Here is a 19,885-nt window from a genome sequence, read left to right as displayed (position 1 = left end):
TCCTAATATCTAATCTAAATTTTCCCTCTTTCAATTTGAAATCATTATCCCTCGTCCTATGGCTCCCCTCCCTGATCAGGAGTCCCTCCCCATCTCTCCTGGAGCCCCTTTAGGGACTGGAAGGGGTTCCAAGGTCTCCTGGAGCCTTCTCCAGACTGAAGAACCCCAACTCTCTCAGCCTGTCCTCATAGCAGAGGTGCTCCAGCCCTCTGATCATCTTTGTGGCCCTCCGAAACCATGGGCTGCCCTGAACTCAAAGTCTGCCATGGAGCAAAACACCCAATTCCCAAATTGCCAGCTTCCCTTCACTCTCCAAGCCCCATCCTGGGGACGGTGCCCCATGTCCTGCTGGAGCCCTACATCCTCCACCAAGCTTCTGTCTCCAGCGTGGACCTGCGGGCAGGAGCTGCCACATCTTGTTCTACATGAAAAGGCTTAGGAAGAGGCATCACCCACAGAAGAAAAGATGGTTTTAACGAAGGCTGGGGCTGGCGCGGAGGGGCTCGGTGCGAGGCTTCGGAGAGGACGGGGAGAGGTTACGTTTGCTTTCAAAAGCCTTTTTCATTGCTAAGCCGAGGGCTGGGGCCATGTCCCTCCGTGATAAAAGTGGCCCTAAACAAGGCTTGGCATATCCAAGGCGAGGGCAAGGAGAGGGGGGAGCAACCCTGAATGGGGAGGGACCCCGGGAAGCCCCCTGGCTCCAGCGGGGAGGTTTTCCAGCCGCCTGGGGAAGGTGGGGGACAAGCGGCACACGTCCCGTTGCTGCCCCGCTCCCCTGCGCTTCAGCATCGCTTCCCCCCAGCTTAGGGCCGCCGGCAAATAAAAAGGGAAGGAAAAAAAACCACCCTTTTGTGTGTCAAAGCAAAGCTTGGGGAGAGGGGAGGGTAAGGGAAAAAAAAAAAAAGGAAGAAAAAAAGAAAGAAAGAAAAAAAAAAAAAGACAACACGTGGGTGGTCTGCTCAGGAGACTTTTGACTTTGTTTTTTTGGCTATTTTATTTCTTGGCAGAAAGAGCTCCTGGGGCTGCTCGGCAGAGGGTACGGCCAGATCACAGGAGCATCCTCGGCCCACCCAGGGGCCAAAGTTCAGCTGGCAGCGGCCGCTCGCTCCCAGCGCCGAGGGGGCTCGCATCAAAGCACGGAGGAGTCAAGAGAAATTAAAGTCAGAAACGGTCCGAGGAGGACGCAGAGGACACTGCCAGCCCCCCCGAGGAGAGAAGGGGAGGACCCCACAGAGATGCTGTGCAGCCCGCTCACTACATCCCTATGCAGGCTCTGAGATGCTGCAACGGGAGACTGGGAAATAAGAGGATAAAGAGGAGTTTATGGCAGTCTGTGTGGAGTCACCTCGCCTTGAGATGAATGCAGGACTGCATTACAAATGTAGAAAAAATTTCTAGATAGCAGAATCATAAAAAAAAAAAAAAAAAGAGAGATTGGGCAAAAATGCAATGAGTTTGAGAGCCTCAGCCAAACCTCCGACCTGCCCTTGGCTGGTTGATTTAACTCCAGCAAGAGCTTTCATGTGAAATGCAAAGCAGCTCCTTAAAACTTGTGTAATTCAGAGCTCCGGGAAATTCCCTTTGCCAGCACCTTCCTGCCAGACTGCCCTTGCAATGCGAGGGACCCCCGCGTTTCTCCTCCCCAGAGCTTTGTCAGCCTCCCGAGCTCCTTCTGGGCAACATATTTGTCTTTGGGGGCTATTTGCAGCCCGAGGGTCCCAGTGGGGCACGAGGCAGGACCCCGCTTTCAGCTCTCATTAGCTTGACAACCGTGCCACTGCTTGAACTTGACCCCCTGAGCATGGAGGAGCCGTTGACCAAGTGCTTCAAGATGTTTGCCCGACGTACAAAAGGCTCATGGCCGTGCATTTAGCCCCTCTCCCCTCCTCTTTGCTCACTGCAGGAAAATCTTGCTGTTGAATTAAGCCTTGCATCAGCTGAGGGACAGCAGAAGGGCTGACCTTTCAGGGTCCCAGAGCCACCAGGCTAGAGCCAGCCCTGGTTACCGACAGTAAGGGAGATGGGAGCCAGCGGTGGACCTGTGCCAGGGCTTTTGGCATCCCCAGCCCATCCCCTGGGCTTGCAGCCAGGGTTGCCCGCGCCCCAATGGCTGCAAAGCTGGTGACCCCACTTGTGCCCCCTGAGTGACACCAGGCAGATGGCCCCAGAACTGGCCAGCAAGGGTGACAGAGCGACAGCAGCTCTCGGGAGAGACCGGCCCCGCCAAATGGTGACTCAGCCCTGCACAGCCCTCGGTCTCTGCTGGCACCACCACGGTGCCAAGCAGGCTGAGGGGGTGATTGTGCCAGGTCCTCCCCACTGTCACCCCTCCTACAGCCATGACATGCCGGGCACGGGTCACTAGAAACCCCTGCGAGCCCCTTCATGACCACCCCAGTGAGGATGAGCATCTCCTCGGTCCCTGCTCCTCCCAATCCCGACTGCTCAGCCAGGCGTTAGGAAGCACTAAGCAAAATTCACCGCAAAGGACGCAAGGGTGGGCTCAGGGCTGACCTCCTGGACCCCATCCCGGGCTGCATTCCGTGCACTTAGTTTTCTTAAATTATTCTGCAGCAAAACTTCAGGCAGCCCCAGCCCCAGCCTGAAGGAAATCCAAGCTGGCAGTATCACCGCGCTACGGCAGAGCACCTCCTGCCCCCAGCCGCCTGCAACATCCTCGCCCACCCCCTCCGAGGGTGAAGATTTCAGGCTAAAAATACATTTGTTTACCGACTGGAAAGCACCAGCTTCCCACGGCTCGGCACTCGCCTCCCACGCCGGCGGCTGACCTCTGCGCCGGGCCGTGGTGGCGAGGGGAGAGAGGAGCCGCGTGGCCACCGTGCCCTTTGCCAGCTGCTCCGCCGCGGGTTCGCACGCGATGGGTCGAGCCAGGCGGAAACAGGGAGGGTTGAGGAGAAGCCGAGCAGGGGGAGAGCGATGGCAGGAATCACCGAGCCCAGCGCCGTCAGACCTAGGGAAGGCCGAACCCCCCGGAGCCCTCCCTCCATCCATGCCGGAGCCGGCACAGGCAGATACATCCCTGTGCGATTGTCCCCTGCACGCACAGACCACGGGCTCCGAGAAAATTCAGCCCTCCTTCACTCTCCCCTTTGTAGTGCCATTTTATGCCAAGAAACAATAGGAACAGGCCAGTATGTGGAATTTTTACAGCCATTTAGAGCACAGCAAGGACTAGGCACCACCGGCAGCTTCCCACTGCCAGGGATGCTCTCGCAGGCAGCGCCCAGGGAGGAGGATGAGCATCTCCTCGGTCCCCCTTCCTCACGATCCCAATTGTCCCACTGGGAGCTCCCCAGGGCAAACCCTACAAGAAATGCCCTGCAACACCTGGGAGGAAAATAGCTGCAAAAAGTAAGCTCCAGACACACACTGCGCCTCCAGGCCAGGGGTGACCCCGGCTAGGGGATGTGCTCAGGGCAGGGGGACAAGGCACAGCCCAGCAGCCAGATACGGGCCGGTGACCTGCTTGGCCAGCGACACATTCCTCCCTCTTCTCCCATCCAGCGGGAAATATTTTCCGTACGTGTCAGCTCTTTGCACCAGCCAAGTCGCAAACAAGTGCCTGGCGACACTCTCCAGGCCCCCACGGCACCCCCCCTTGAGCCGGGGCTGGCAGCGAGGAAGAGGATGGCGACTCACATGTGATGAAGTAATCCTGCTGTCGTTTGAACTCCAGGCCCATGTAGTTGGGGCTGAATTCCTGAAACTTGATTGTGAAGCGAATCTCCTGCTCGGGCCGGTTGCACGTCACCAGCACGTTGGGGTCCATGACGGTGCTGCAGGCATCTGCCTGGTCCTTCTTCACCAGGTACAGCTTGTAGTACTCGTAAGGCTTGGACGGCTCCGCCTTGGGGCAGATAATGTCCAGTTTATCCCCAATCTCCGGGTAGATGACCAGCCCCTTCCCACTCATGAACCTGGAAAGAGAGAAGAGCGAGAGGTTAGCCTTGAGCACGAGCAGCGGGGGCCATGCCAGCCCGTCCCACCCCCCGCAGAGCCACACGTTCACACCATTTATTTTCATAGAATCATAGAATGGTTGGAATTGAAAGCGACCTTAAAGATCATCCAGTCCTATCATCCATGGACAGGGACACCTCCCTCTAGACCAAGTTGCTCAGAGCCCCATCCAGCCTGGTCTTGAACACCTCCAGGGACGGAGCATCCACAACTTCTCTTTTTTTTTTTGGGTGTGCTTAAACTCTGCTACTTTCTCTCCACAAGATATTTTTTGACACCAAAATAAAGCTCTCCTCTTCCTTCACCATCACCGCACGTGCAAGGAGCCAGCGTAGGCTCCTACCAACAAAAACTCGCTTGGTTCAGTCCCATTCCCCAGCCCTCCTTCCATGATGAGGGTGAGCACCTTTCCCAGACCCAAGCCCGGCACCCAAAGCGGGATGGAGCCTTCCCACAAAGAGCTATGGAGCGGGCAGGCTGGAGACGCCGTGGCTCTGCCCGACGGCCAGGCAAGGAGCTTCCTGCAGGGACAGGCGATAATTAGGTATGGGGAGAAGTCCTGACAATGGGGCACAGGGAGGGATCCCTTCCACACCCTGGCTCCCCGAGGAATTCCTGTCCTTAAATGGAAGGGAGGGAAGCATCCTGCAGGACAACTTCTACCAAGCCAGGCTCAACGGCGTGCCCAGGAGCGTGGGAGGACCGGATGGAGAGGAGCAAGGAGGGAGGAAAGCTATTTGGGGCTGGAAGGCAGGGCACTGCAAAGGGAAGGAAGGCAATATGCTGATAATTAGCATTTAGATTTCATTATTGTGGAGCAAGACTCTGATTTTTTTTTTTTTTTTTTTTTTTTTTTCAATGTGAGGTAGAGGATTAGGGCAACAAGGAGGGAGGCAGCAGAGCATCTACTTTGATGTAAGCAACGTAACGCGTTCTTGATGGAAGATAAGGTGGGAATGGATGTTCCTGCAAAGTTATCTCTGCTCCAACTCCCTCGTGTAATTTGGGCACAGCAAAAACCGAAGCGTGTGCTTTGGCAGGCTGTACATCCGCAGCTTTCCCTTCCGCTGCCGGACACGGCCGGTCCCTGCTCCATCCCACCCCAGCATTTGGATGGCTAGATGGGACACCTTCTACCCCCCAGCCAGCTGCACCGGCTGGGGCTGCAGGCACCATGGAAGGAAGATCAAACACACACAAGACCAACCTGCTCCGTGGCTCTGGTACAAGTCTTAGCAAGAAGCCAGGGAGCTGAAACCAGCTCCTGAGCAGCCTGGGCTCCAGGAACCCCAGCAGATCCACACAGCGACCAACCAACCGGGCTCAGAGGCGGCAGGCGGAGCTTGAGCCCACGCACACCCCGATGCCCTTGGCAAGGGCTCCGGAGCTCGGTGCCAGCTGTAGCAGCAAGAAGGACAGCCAGGACAGACAGCCAGACACCAGCAGCACCTCTCTACCAGCTCGCCAGGTCAGAGGGTGAAACCCTTGCACCTGCCCAGCCCCAGGAGCGGAGGGAAGGCACAGGGGACAGTGGGAATGGTCCCCTTCACCCAAAGGTGGGAGCTGAATTCAGGCGGGTTACCTGCCCCATCCTCCCTGCCCGGCTGCGGCTCTGCCTCCACCACGGCGGCTCCAGTGACACCCAAAGCAGCACCATGGTCATGGGGCATCAGGCGGGGTGGGGGGACACAGTCGGGATCGTCGTAACCCCAGCACCACGGGTACGGTGGCTGCGCCTTTGCCACCCAAGCTTTCAGGGAGCAATGAAGTTTTGTAAAAACCGTAACTTGTGGTAGAAGGGTGATGCAGCAGCCTCATGGAAAGAGCAGGAGTACTGCGTCCAGCTCTGGAGTCCTCAGCACAGGAAGGACATGGACCTGTTGGTGCACGTCTAGAGGAAGCCACGAAGATGCTCAGAGGGCTGGAGCACCTCTCCTATGAGGACAGGCTGAGAGAGTTGGGGCTGTTCAGCATGGAGAAGAGAAGGCTCTGGGGAGACCTTAGAGCCCCTCCTAGTACCTAAAAGGGGCTACAGGAGAGATGGGGAGGGACTCTTGATCAGGGAGTGTAGTGATAGGATGAGGGGTAGCAGTTTTAAAGTGAAAGAGGAGAGATTTAGATTAGGTATTAGGAAGAAATTCTTTCCTGTGAGGGTGGTGAGACCCTGGCCCAGGTTGCCCAGGGAAGCTGTGGATGCCCCATCCCTGGAGGGGTTCAAGGCCAGGTTGGAGGGGTCTTTGAGCAACCTGGTCTGGTGGGAGGTGTCCCTGCCCAGGGCAGGGGGGTTGGCACTGGATGATCTTTAAGGTCCCTTCCAATCCGAACCATTCTGTCATTCTAAGAAACATAGCCCCTGAAGGGTTTGCGCAGGTGGGATGCTGACTGAGCAGAGCCCGGCTCCATCCATCCCCGCTGTGCTGCCGGCAGGTGAGCGCCGCGCTCGGCTTGCAGGCTACCAAGTAGGTCAGCTGGCCCCCGGCCAGCACGCCGCTTCCAAAGCCTTGGGAGCGATAAAGGCTTCCCCCACCCACGGCCGGAGCCCTGACGCAATCCCAGGAGATGCAGAAGAGCCTCCCCGCCCCACGCCGGGCCGCAGACATGCCGCGCAAGTGAACACTTGCACGCTCGCTCACGGGTTCCCACCCCGAGAGGCAGCTGGATCCCACACTCGTTTCTCCACGGCGGGGCTGAGTCAGAGGCTTTCTGGCACAGGACTCCCAAGTGACTCAAATTCCCATCCTCCATCCCCTGCCAGCTCCCTCCTGCCCAGGAGATGCCAAACAGGAAGCCACAAACAAGTCATGCAGATGTCTTGCAATGCCGGAGCGGGAGGAGAAGGCTCCTATCCATCCCCCATCTCCATACCAGGAGGAACTATCACACCTCCTTGGCCAAAGCCTTGGCCAACACCTGCAAACCGACCGGTCCACGCGACACCAGCCTGCACTGACGGCACGGCTGTCTGGGATCAGGTCAAGCTGATTTTTAAGCAGGGGAGAGGCCATAAAGCAATCAAGGGAGCTGAGAACATCTCAAGCACCACATCCTGCTGGCACTCCTTCATCCCAGGAAAATCCAGAAAGAAGGCCTATGTTTGTTTTATTAGTTTTAAGGATAAAATTACGAGCTATATTTCTTCTCTGAAGGCTCAGTCTCGGCTTCAGGAGCACACACAGCTTCTGCCTGGGAATTCGCCCAGGAACGTTTTCCAGATCTCCTGCGGGATCATCGAGCAAGACAGAGCTACCAGCCAAAGCAGGCAGCCCATCATCGCAGGCAGCGGGGGGGCTTTTGGGGGTGCTCCCTCCGACCGCTGCTCCCTGCCAGCCGCATTCCTGCCCGCACACACACGTTTTACCCTTTGTCCTCCAATTTCCCTGATTTTTTCTCCTCCATTTCCCCCTTAGTGTCCTCCCTCTCTTCTCTAAAAGCAGGCCGGGCAGCACGAGCGGTGATGAGAAACCCCTGAAGTGGAACACCTCCCTCATTGCTCTTCGAGCTCTTAACCCTACAGTGAGATTTTTTTTTTTTTCTTTTTTTTCCCCAAAAATATGTTATTTTGTCACAAGCAACGGCTTGTGACAGCTGTCCTAGGGAAGACTGACAATGGTTCCCGTCCTCCAAGAGGTCAGTTCTCCAGGAAATTCTCCTTTAAAACACAGAACGTGAAAAGCAACATTTGTCACGAGAACAGCAGAGAAAAAAGCATCCAAAAAATTGTCAAAAGTCGCCTGTACGCAGTGTTACAGCAGAGTATGAGAAATTTTACTTCAGAAGGACCACTGAAGGCAAGAAAGAATTACACTTCTGACTTGTCTTAACAAGGACACATCTTCAAATTTATCTTAACTGGGAAGAATGCACAGATCTTTTAAATTAATAGGGAAATTCAGCATGCCCTCAGAGCACGCACAGTAATTTGGGGGGGAGATCTGCTGTATCCTCCATACACTGCAGTTTGATTTCCCTGTTTTTAAGGTGGGGAGGGAAAAAAAAAAAAAAAAAAAAAAAAATCAAAATTCAACTCATCCTAAATGCTGAGCCTAAGACTGACAACTGCACAATGACACGCTCCAGGACACAGCTCCACACACACACAGTCTATTAGACAACCTGAATTTGGGTCCGGCAGAGGGACAGGACACTGAGAGGGAGGATGGCTGCTGCTCGAAGCCATAACCTCCTGAAAACCCTGTTTCCGACCCCGTTCCTGGGACATGAGCAGACGCCTGCTCACGATCTGTCCCAGCTCAGCATGTCCCTTACAATAGGAGGGAGATGGACCCACCACCAGTGTCCCACCAGTGACAGCCCAGTGCTTTCGGTGCTAATCATACACAGAATGTGCTGGAGCCCTGCTGTGGAAGGTGATAAGCAGGTACCCGGCACCCCAACCACCCCCAGCACCCGGGGGGGGGGTCCTTTCACACATACTCCCTCCTCTTCCTCTCCCTTCACCTGGGAGGAGAATGGGGGCTCTGGCTCTATTTACTCAGCATTGGTACTACCACCAGTTAGCAGCTCCCAGATAACATCACAGCATCCTTTCTCCTGGTGTCAAAGGTGGTGGGAAAGATTAACTACAGCCATTAAATTTTAAAAAAAAAGGTATTTTTTTTTTTGTGCAGGTGCTGCAAAGTGCACCCAGCTGAGCAGAGTGTGCCAGGCAGGAGCCCTGGCCTCCACAATGGTCATCACCAGCTTCATCACTTAAAGCCCCTCTGCGGGTTGCCCACCTGCAGAGCCGTGCCAGCAGCCAAGGAGAATCCCAGCCAGGCATTCCCAGCCCGTGGCCCCCAGCTCCCAGGCCCCCCGGCCCCCAGCTCCTGGCCCCGCAGGTTCCTTGGGAGCGATCAGGTGGCGGCATCCAATTTCCTCATTGTTTCGGGAGGTGTTTTCTGATGGGAAAGGTGAAAAGGGTATTTGTGAGCCTTGTAAATTGATTCCTCCGAGTTGGGTAAACAAGGGGAGCTCTGTTGGCAGCGGGATGCCGGAGCAGAGAGACTGGATTCAAGACCAGCCTCTCCTCTACCCCAAGCTGGGGGGCTGCTGGCGGGGACCCCGAATCCCCTGCAGACCAGGTGGAGGGCTAGACCCCACTCAAGGCTCAAAAAAACTTCAGTGGGACTTGACGGAGCGACCCAAGGGCTACAAGTGGGACTTGCTGGAGGGGCCATGGACTCGGCCAGTGCCCGGTGTCAGAGGAAGCCATCCTGGCATCACGGAGATGATTTGCTGGGAGAGGAAGAGGAACGGAGCGATAAGAGATGATAATGCCCTGAAATACGCAGTGGAGCTGCCTGGGGACCAGGGATGGATCACAGCCATCGTGTCACCGGGCTGTGCCCAGGCAGGAGCTGAAGCCACACCATGGCACCATCGTGGTCCCCGGGTGAGCAAAGACCAGCCCCACAGTGCCAGCTGCCTCCAGCCTCCTGCCAGATCACAAGCCCATGGCTTGCCGGGCTGGCCCATGGGACACCAGTCATGCCAAGAAGCTCCAGCAGCAGGGCTCCTGCAACCAGCAGACCTCAACCAGCATCACACCCGCATGACCTGCTCCATCCCACCGCTGCTAGAGGCTCAACAAGCCCAGGAACACGGGGTGAGAGGGAAAACCATGCAAGTTTGGCCAGAACAAGCTCAGGAGTCGCGTTGGGCATGATACCTCCCTCCTCCACACACACACACTGACATGCAGGCTCCTCTTCTTCTCCGTGTGGGCATGTCCAGGCGAGCAGACTGGGTCATGGTCAAACATGGACGAGCTAACACGTTCACAGCAATAGCTGCAACACAACTGTCCTGCAGATAAGGTATCTGGCACCTTTACAAACATGTTAGCAGTCCTTCAGCTCTTCCTTAGGGAGAACACAGCCAGTAAATTGCTTGAAAATATAATTTTTTTTTTTAGAAGAACAGGTTGATACACTTTCCACCAATCTCTCGCCCCCAGAGCCCAGGCACTTATTGAACAATATGAACTACAAAATCTTTGGAGCAGCATCACCTCTCTCCATTTCCAAGAAACACGATGCACCTCACCTTATTTCAGGCTTTGCAGAAAACAGAACAACATTTAACAACAATCTCCTCCTTGGAGAGGATGCTCTAAAGCATTAATGCTGACATACATACAAGATGACATATGCTAAACGCTGTTTTCTTCAAAGAAATCCAAAAATAACTGGATCTTACAAGGAGGACATCTACTTCTGGCACTGAAGGCTGCTGATGCCGGGCAGAGCGAGGCGCTGCGAGAAGAGAGCAGCAGTAACTGAGGTATATATGGCATTTTCTAGCATGCAGGAGCTGTGTTTCCCTGGTATCTGGGCAGCTGAAGAACACGTTGGCACCTCTCTCTGTACCAACACGGCATATGGGTCCTCCCAGCAGGGCCACGGCTCCCACGAGCCACCACAGCTCATACCAGCTGGCAACCATCTCAGAAAAGGGATGGGGAAACGGCTTCACGAGCTAAAAAGATCCAGTAAAAAGCAGCCAGAACTCTATGTACAAACAGGGTGTGTTCTCCTGGAAAACACTCCAAAACCTGCAAGGGCTTTTGCCGATGCCCAGCTGCATGGAAAATTAAACAGCTGCCTCTCTGTCCCATTCTTACTCACTTTTCTGGGACACAGCACCAGTGTTTCACAGCAGCTGCCCAGGCACAGGGGACTCTCCTACCCAGGACTCGGCTACCAGCTAAAAGAAATCAGTCCTGTCCCCGGAGGAGGCCTCTAGAATCCCCAGTGCCACACAGCCAGGTCACACTCCAGCCATCAGAGGGTCCCTCCAGAGCTCGTGCTCTGGCCATCGTTCCAGAGCTCCTCTGGTGGCACCCAGCCACATCTGCGTTTGCCAAAGCCCGGGTTTTCACCGAGCAAAGAGACATCAAGGAGTTGGCAGCAAACACCGGGACCATCACAGTGGTACCTTCACAGCACCGCTGCCATGGCTGAAGTCAAACAGCATTATCACAGCAAACCACACACGGACAACCACACGGTCCCCTCTGAGCTTGAACCACAAGAGCATCAGATATCTCGGTCCATGAGGATGGGGCAAGTTTTCCGGAGATACCCCAGGCAGGGCTGGGCTGCCCACGGACATTGCCACATCAGTGGTGGTCCCCAGCCAGTGGGACACCACAGCCCACCAGCCAACTCATTTCACCTCTCGAGAGCCAAGGACAATTAAAACACAGAAATTACATACTTAACTCAATGGCCCACCTCATCCCAGTAACACCAGCAGCATCCACAGCCCTTTCCAGTAGCAGTGACCGCGCCCGGAGGCACAGGACCCTTTCTCCTTTTTGACTCCCTTTAAATTCTTGTGAGCAAAGATATCCCATGGAAGGAAGTTAATTAAAACTTAAAATAAAAAGCTTCCCTGCTCTCCTCTGCCTCCCATCTGTATCTGTCGCCTTCTCGCTTGTTCAGTCGAGTTCTTCGTCACTGGGAGAGAGGGTAAATAGGAGCACGCGAATCCCCACACTTTTATATCCCTCTTCTTTTATGTGCTCTTCTATTATTAGTCTCCTTTAAAAAGGGCCTTCGATCTCTTTTTTTTCCCCCGCTAATCTATGTATAATTATTTCCACTGTCCTTCTGCAGACCTCTGCTATTTCTGCTGCGTCCTTTTGGTGCCGAGATGGTCAGCAGAGAACCCAGCAATTTCAGGTAACTTTCTGAAAACAGCCTCGTATCTCCTTTATTCCTTTGGCCTCCGCTGCTCAGAGAGATATTTTTTCGATTATTCACAACGGCACCTTCCAGCCCCCCCAGTTTCCATCCCCGGGCAGGGGGAACCGCCTCTGCCGAGCCCCCACGGCCGCCCCACGGGGCCGTTCCATCCCGTCCCCCCCTCCCAGAACACACTCTAAGGCTCTTTTTTTTTTTTCTTTTTTTTTTTTTTCCACATCTCGGGTTTAATGAGGCCCATTCAACCCTCCCAAAGACAAAAGGCCCTTCTCGTTTCCAAACGGATTTACACGACGCATCAGTGAGGCATAAACGGGTCGCCATGGCAACCCGCACCCCGACCTCCCCCCGCACGGGGATGCCATTTTCTAACTCCACTGCTCCCCAAAACCCCCCTGTCGCTTTAGGACCAGCCGTAAGGCTCGGCGCAGGCTGATAAAAACACCCATCCCACCCAAAAGTCACCCCTTCCCAGTTGCCAGGGATGCCATTTTTCGAGATGAAGCTAAAAGATGCTCAAACCAGCGTGTCCCCCACCTTGGCGCAGACACCCCGGAAAGCTCTGCACCGTGACCGACTCCAGGTCACAGTCAAGCCGGGGTTCAAATTAAACAAAAGGCCGGGAAACACCAGCTGCAGGGCAAAAATGAAACCAAAATACCCCTCTCTGCCCAGAAAGAGTTATGATGGTCAAGGTGACAAGTCCATGCTGAAGCCCCAGCCCCGACTCGCTCCTCGCATCTCTCCACAGGGAAGCTGGTGGCCTTGGCAATGCCAGGAGGCTCCTCCAACCCTTCACAGATACCACTAATATCCATAAGCCTTATATTGAAAGCCTCGTACCACAACTCTTCCAAACCAGCTTCAACCACTGAAGGTCAAGTGAGCATCTTGCTTACCCCATACAGAGCTGCCCACCCTGGCTGGGAAGCGGGAGAGATCCCATCACGGCTCTCGGAGCTTGGTTCAGAAGTTGGACCGTGGCTGCTCTAACTCTGAAGACCAAGCCCATAAAAAACGTAAAGTGGGGTGGCCCAGTTGTACCTGATTAGCCAATGGAGAAAGACCAGAGAGAACCTATTTGACCATGAAAACACATGCAACCGCGGTGTCTTTCCACAATGGGAAGCCAGGATGAGGACCCACGTTCCAACTGCAAACTTGCAGCTTGGAGAAGGGTCTGGTCTCCCCTCTAGGGCAGACCCCTCTCCTAGGAGAGAAGGAATCCAGATCAACACCAGGCAAGGGCTGAATCAAAAGTTCACCTGCTACCACTGCCCACAGTACATTATCCACTCCTGGAGGTGCTCTTCAGCCAAAAAAGCCACCCACCGAGCAGCGAGGAAGCCCCTCCATACAGATTCTGCTTTTATTGTCCCTGTACCAGATGCCACAGCAGGGGAGTCCAGATGAGGGAGAACTAACAGAGGTCACTGGGCAAAAAGGACAATCCCCCACAGGTCTCTTCTGCCGTCGAGCTCAGGAGGCTGCTCTGCTCCCAGGTGCCTTCAGACCAGGCGGTTCCAGCAGTGGTTCCACCGCGGTCCTCACCATCAGAAGAAGACTCCAGCCACCAAGGATGCTGCAGAAAACAGGTCAGCAGCCAGGCTTCAGGCTTCAAGCAAGCAAGCCCAGGCACTGTGGGGTGCTGGCCACACCTTGGTGCCCACGGCCAGTGGTTGCCACCGCAGCCGGCGACGTCCCCAGCCCCACAGCCGCCGGCAGCCCGGGCTGGCCCCGGTGACTCAGAGCCCTCCTGTGCCACGGCAGGGCTTCGGGAAGGGCTTTCTCCGGGTAATTAGAGCGTGGCTGCCGACCACCCCAATGCCCCGAGGAGGAGGAAGAGGAAGGCTCACAGCCCTCGCAGGAGCCAGGGGCTGATGTCGGCAGCCACCTACTGTTCCATCTTTCCACCTCCCCGCAGCATCCCCTGCGTTCAGATCTTGCACCCGGACCGTCCAAACAAATGCTACTCATCCAAACCATGCGAGGGGGGAGTGAAAAAAAATAAAATAAAAAAAAAAAAAAGAGCTGGTAATTGAGGGAGTTTGGAGGAGATTTAATTGGGGCCCGAGCGCTGGCGCAGGCTGCTGCTGCCACCTGCAGCGCTCTCTGCAGCCGGTGGCTTGCGGCTCCGGGGACCACGAGCTCCCGCCAGCACTAGCCCGGGGTGCAGACACCGTTTGGGCAGAATAAGGAGCATCGGGGGTCCCCTGTGCTCCCCCCGCACTCCTGCAAACTCATTATTTTTCAGACACAATAAGCAGCTCCGCCAGTGACGGAACCAAAGGCTCGGCCAAAAAAATAAAAGGGAAGAAAAAAAAAAATATATATAAAAAGCCATATTTTTCTCCCTCAAGTAATATCGTCCTGCACCTCCCCTCGGAGAAATAAAGACGAGCTGAGTTATCTAATTAATGCTGTCAAGAAGCGGGGAGGCCGGGGGGCTGGGGGGGGGGGGCTGCCGGTGGCCCACAAAGGCGGCGTGGGGAGCGGTCTCCCCGTCGCCGCCGCCGGCATCTCCCGTCAATGGGGGCCCCACGCTGGGAGTGAGGTAAGAGGGGATTCAAAGGGGGGTTTGTCAGGGGTTTTGTTTTTGAAAACGGGGGAGGGGAAGGGGACAGGGCTTGACAAGAGCTGACAGACAACTGAACAAAACCATAAGGGCCATGAATGGCAACACGGCTCTTTAATTGGCGTAGGAATGGAGAGAGAAGTGAGACAATGAGGCGCGGGTAGCGGCGGCGGGGGCCGGGGAGTGGGCAAGCCAGCGGCTCACCTTCTGCCTGCCCGTACCCCCCCGGCCGCCCCTCCAGAGGTTGGCAGCTGGATGCTGTAAGCCATGACCACCATCCCCTCCCCCCCCCCCCCCCCAAAAAAAAACCCCCACCCCAAGGAAACAGGAAAGCCCTAAGGAGCGGAGCCCAGCACCCCAGCAGGCCATCGCAAAAGCCAGACGGCACCAGAAGCGGCACAAACCCAAAGCCTGAGCGCGGGATGCTATTGATATTAAATGATCTGATGGAAGGAGATCAGGTTCCCCGTTCACTTCCATGTGTTTTTCACAGAATCATAGAATGGGTTGGGTTGGAAGGGACCTTAAAGACCATCCAGTTCCAACCCCCTGCCCTGGGCAGGGACACCTCCCACCAGACCAGGTTGCTCAAAGCCCCATCCAACCTGGCCTTGAACCCCTCCAGGGATGGGACAGCCACAGCTTCTCTGGGCAACCTGGGCCAGTGCCTCACCACCCTCGCAGGAAAGAATTTCTTCCTAATTCCTAAGAACTTCTTTCCTTTTTGACTTTGCTTCGGTTTGGACGGCCGTGCCCTGGCTGCAGCCCCGCTCATCCGAAGGCCGGGGAGGGGAAGAGAGGGAGAGGCAGGTTAAAAGGGAACACGGTTGGATCAGCGGGGTTCCCAACTCCTTCCCCTGACCCCTCTTCTGAAGTAAGACGGAGGAGATTTCATCTCCCGGTTCCAAAGCAAAGAATTACTTTGGCAGGGGACATGGCGGCGGCTGGGCGCCCACTTGGAAAGGAAAGCGGCAGCGGCAGGAATATGCCCAAGGAACCCAAGAGCAAGACCTCCCCTGCCAAGCCCCGCTAATTGTCATGCAGATTAATCCCCCAGCCGGGACAGAAAGGAGGCAAACTGCAGCCCTCCACAATGTGGGGCTGGGGGGGGGGGGGGGGGTGTCCAGGGGAAGGTGGGGGGAGCGAGCTTAGCCCACCAGACCTGACACCAACCCTGGTGTTTTCCGAAGACCCTCCCTTTCCCCCCCCCGCCCCTTTCCCACCTCTCACTTTTCCAACTCGGTTGGAAAAACGAAGAACTGAAAGCAAACAGCCAAGAGATGAAGTTACAGCCTGTGGTTAGTCCTTGGGAGAGAGGAAGCTCCTTCCCTCTGCGCGCCCCAGCCCTGCACCCCAGGATCTGACACCTTGGCTAGCCCTGCACCCCACAAACCCAGTTTGGAGCTGGGAGCCCCAAAATCAGCCACCTCCCCTGTGGGACCGTGGCTGGGTGTGCTACTGCACCCCGACCCGGCCAACACCGAGTGCTGCATCCCCAGGGGTACACGAGGGGTCCCCAAGGCCCTTGGCTCCCCAGTTCCCCACTGCACTGGCCATACAGCCACCTCCAAAGCAAGGGAGAGGGGCAACTAGTCCCGGGGCAACCAGCCTCACCCGTTTTTCTGAAGACTTCCTCAAAAATAAAGCCCAGACGTGTGGGGAGCAGTAGGGACCTCCTGCCTTCGGCCAGGTCCCTGGGAAGCCCCTTGCCCTGGCACCCAAGATCCCCCCAGGGTGCGCCAGGGTTTGCACCTCCATCCCCAGAGATCCCACCAAAGGCTGGGTGACAGCCATCGTCCACGGACGCCGCAGGTCCCTGGGATGGCTGGGGCTCAGGCTCGCCCCGGGGATGCGATGCTGTGGTTTGAAGGATTAATCCCAACATTAGGAACTGGGCAGGGAGAGGAGAGAACCCTGTGGATGGATGGTTACCCACAGCCCCGCTGCGGGATGCCCTGCCCTGTACCAACAGGTCTCCCGGGTTTGGCCAGCCCTTGTGTCCCCCCCCCGGGGGAGCGGCGTCACCCCTCGCCGCGCCGCCCTGACTCACTGCCTGGGCCCTTTGATCTCCCGGCTCCCAGATGTGGCCAAACGAGTTCTGTCTTTCTGGCTCAGCCTGGAAGTGCCATCTTCCCAGGCAGCTGCAAATCACCATCCCTCAGCCCTCATGTCATTACCGGGAACTCGCTCGACTGCAGCCCGCCTTCTAACTTCAGACCTTCTTAACCACCCCATTATAACGAAGGGCATGGGTACAACCACCCCAACAGATGTCCACTACAGCCCCAGTAACCAGGTCACACCAGTGCTCCTCACCCCTGAGTCAGCCCTATCGTGGCCGCGCTGGTCTTGGGACCTTCAGCCCCACACCACGGGGTGGACAGGTCTGGTTTAGGTCTAGGAGAAAAAGTTAAAGATGAGTCATAAAACCTCAAAAGATTATTCCCCCACACACACACTTTTTCAGCCTGCACACAAACTGTGAGTGATCACCACAGCCTGGTGAGCAAGATCTGCCAGAAAGCGTGAATCCAGCCTCTACCTCAGACCGTGCTCAATGGGGAAGAAAACCGCCCATTTCTCCCCAAAACCTCCTCCTAGGGTTACCCACATTCCCTCTTCACTGAAAGGTCCCGTTCAGGTGTAAAAGCCCCGATTTTCTACTTATCTAGAGCAAAGAGAAAGATCCTCCTAACGGCTTCCCCACTGGAAGGGGCTAGGACTCCCTCTGCTCCCCCCTGCCTGTCTCTCCACTGCTCCCAGTTTACCCAGTTGAGGGCTAGCCAGCAGAGCGGGAGCTGAGAGCCGGGCTGGGAGAGAGGCCAGCACAACACCAGAGTGTCAGGTTTAAACCTCTCCTCCTGCCGAAAGAGATCTGGCTCGTTACTCGCTTTTATTTTTAGGCCAGATACACGTAGGGCTGAACTTTTAATAAAATGTACAACCTCCTGCTGGGAACAGGAGAAGGAGAGGAACCAGAAAGCCCAGTGCCAGCTCGGGTGTCAGGGATGCTGCCAAGACACGGAGATCTCGGGACTGGTGCTCCTCTCCAGCCCCTTCCCCAGGGATGTCCCCAGATACTGCCGGGACACATGGCCCTTGCTTCCAGCGGGAGCTTTAACAAAGCGCTATGGAAAGCTGGGGATTTAAACCTAAAAATAAAACAGTCCTCGGGCCCGGGGAGGAGGAAGAGGAGGAAGAGGAGGAAGAGGAGGAAGAGGAGGAAGAGGAGGAAGAGGAGGAAGAGGAGGAAGAGGAGGAAGAGGAGGAAGAGGAGGAAGAGGAGGAAGAGGAGGAAGAGGAGGAAGAGGAGGAAGAGGAGGAAGAGGAGGAAGAGGAGGAAGAGGAGGAAGAGGAGGAAGAGGAGGAAGAGGAGGAAGAGGAGGAAGAGGAGGAAGAGGAGGAAGAGGAGGAAGAGGAGGAAGAGGAGGAAGAGGAGGAAGAGGAGGAAGAGGAGGAAGAGGAGGAAGAGGAGGAAGAGGAGGAAGAGGAGGAAGAGGAGGAAGAGGAGGAAGAGGAGGAAGAGGAGGAAGAGGAGGAAGAGGAGGAAGAGGAGGAAGAGGAGGAAGAGGAGGAAGAGGAGGAAGAGGAGGAAGAGGAGGAAGAGGAGGAAGAGGAGGAAGAGGAGGAAGAGGAGGAAGAGGAGGAAGAGGAGGAAGAGGAGGAAGAGGAGGAAGAGGAGGAAGAGGAGGAAGAGGAGGAAGAGGAGGAAGAGGAGGAAGAGGAGGAAGAGGAGGAAGAGGAGGAAGAGGAGGAAGAGGAGGAAGAGGAGGAAGAGGAGGAAGAGGAGGAAGAGGAGGAAGAGGAGGAAGAGGAGGAAGAGGAGGAAGAGGAGGAAGAGGAGGAAGAGGAGGAAGAGGAGGAAGAGGAGGAAGAGGAGGAAGAGGAGGAAGAGGAGGAAGAGGAGGAAGAGGAGGAAGAGGAGGAAGAGGAGGAAGAGGAGGAAGAGGAGGAAGAGGAGGAAGAGGAGGAAGAGGAGGAAGAGGAGGAAGAGGAGGAAGAGGAGGAAGAGGAGGAAGAGGAGGAAGAGGAGGAAGAGGAGGAAGAGGAGGAAGAGGAGGAAGAGGACCCAGCCTGCCGCCCTCACAGCCGCTCCACCACCAGCCCAACGTGCAGCAGTTTCCAATTGCTCACAGACGGGGAGCGTTCACAATCCTCCTCCACCCCCCCGAGACCAAAACCTCCGAGTTGCCACCCACGCGCATGGAAGAAAGCTGACGAGATGCCGCAGGAGAGACCAAAGTCTCCCCCCAACCACTTCCTTTCCCCCCCCCCCCCCCACCGCTCATCCCCCCCAGCTTTGCTGCCAGATGCGATTCCCCAGAGCCTTACCCCAAAATCCCGCTAACTCAGGCGTTCCCGGCTGCGGTCCTCGCCCAACTGCACGCTGTGCCACCGGGACGGGGACACATCCCCAGGATGCCACCATGCTGGGAGCCGATGCTGCCAACTCTTTTATTGCAACAGGGATTTTCGCCTCCCCGGGGTCCCCTAGGACCCTCAGATCCCCCTTCCCTCTCTGCCCCCCTCTCCCAGCTCGTAAAAGGTCCTTCCGAAGGGCTCCAGCCTCCAACCATCCTGCTTTACTCCAAGGAGCTAAACACATTTTTAGTCTTTTGCTTGGCATTTAAGGTGCCTTTTTTTTTTTTTTTTTTTTTTTTAAACTTATTAAGGAGAAAGTTCAAAACGTTTGCAGCGACTGCGACGCACTAATTTGGAACTTACTGCAGTGTCGACATTGCATTAAGTATTTCTGTCAACCGTGAGGACACACCATGTCTATGTAAGAAATTACACTAGCAATTATAGCTAAAGAGGCATGTAAAATTAAAAAAAAAAAAAATTTAATGTATTCAGAAATGATAACTGACATTCTTATTAGGATTAATCTAATTTTAGTAGAGTCATTTATATCCTGCCTCTGGATAAAAAATGAATTTCAATTTTAAAACCTGGATAAAAACTGGCATTTTAAAAAAAAAAAGTACTTTTAGAAGTCACCCTGCATGATTAAGCGCAATGATAATATGAGAGAGCTTAACAAAAAGCTTTGCCATAAAAGAAGATATTTGTTAAACAAAACGGAAACAGAGATATTTATCAACCCGAGCAGACTATTTTAGGCTAACTCCAGACCTGGCACCGTCGGGTGGTTTCTTATGGTCCCAGGTTAGTGGGGAGCAAACGGGCCGTTGGAGACGATGGGGATGGGCCAGGAGGATGCTCTGGGCTGGAGAAGAGTTTTGCCTCTGGATTCCTGGAGCTCTGGGATGCATCCTGCAGCCATGAGCAGGGAAACACCGGGCACCGGTGAGATCCATACCGTGCATCCACAGCCTGGACAGCCCCTGTCGGACAGGGAACGACTACAAAGCAGGGAAGTGATTTGAAGGCTGGAAAAAAGTGGGGGGGGGGGGGGGGGGGGCGGGGGGGAAGTTGAGTGGGTTTAGCTTATCCAAAAAGATAAAAAAAAAAAAAAGAGATTTAACACCAAGGTCCTTCGCAAGGAGAAGCTCCGGGGCACTGAGGTTTGCTGTGACAGGGAACAGAGCCATGGGCACGCTGGGGTGGCCAACGCAGCCGCCGCGGAGAGAGGGCAGCTCAGCATCGCCCACGCCACCCA

At 55.4% G+C, this 19,885-nt stretch overlaps 1 protein-coding gene across 1 annotated transcript in view; it reads right to left on the bottom strand.

Moving 5' to 3' along the window:
* EFNB1 (ephrin B1) overlaps positions 1-19,885 on the bottom strand; it is a 51,125-nt gene that overhangs the window by 15,189 nt on the left and 16,051 nt on the right. The window contains exon 2 of the mRNA XM_074147872.1: positions 3,661-3,938. Within this exon, the coding sequence (XP_074003973.1) occupies positions 3,661-3,938 (278 nt within the window). The remainder of the gene's footprint in view (positions 1-3,660; positions 3,939-19,885) is intronic.

Source organism: Numenius arquata, chromosome 5 (genome assembly GCF_964106895.1).
Source record: "Numenius arquata chromosome 5, bNumArq3.hap1.1, whole genome shotgun sequence".
Classification (NCBI taxonomy): domain Eukaryota; kingdom Metazoa; phylum Chordata; class Aves; order Charadriiformes; family Scolopacidae; genus Numenius; species Numenius arquata.
The sequence above is the reverse complement of the archived record's forward strand: the minus strand, read 5'-3'. Positions and strand labels throughout refer to the sequence as shown.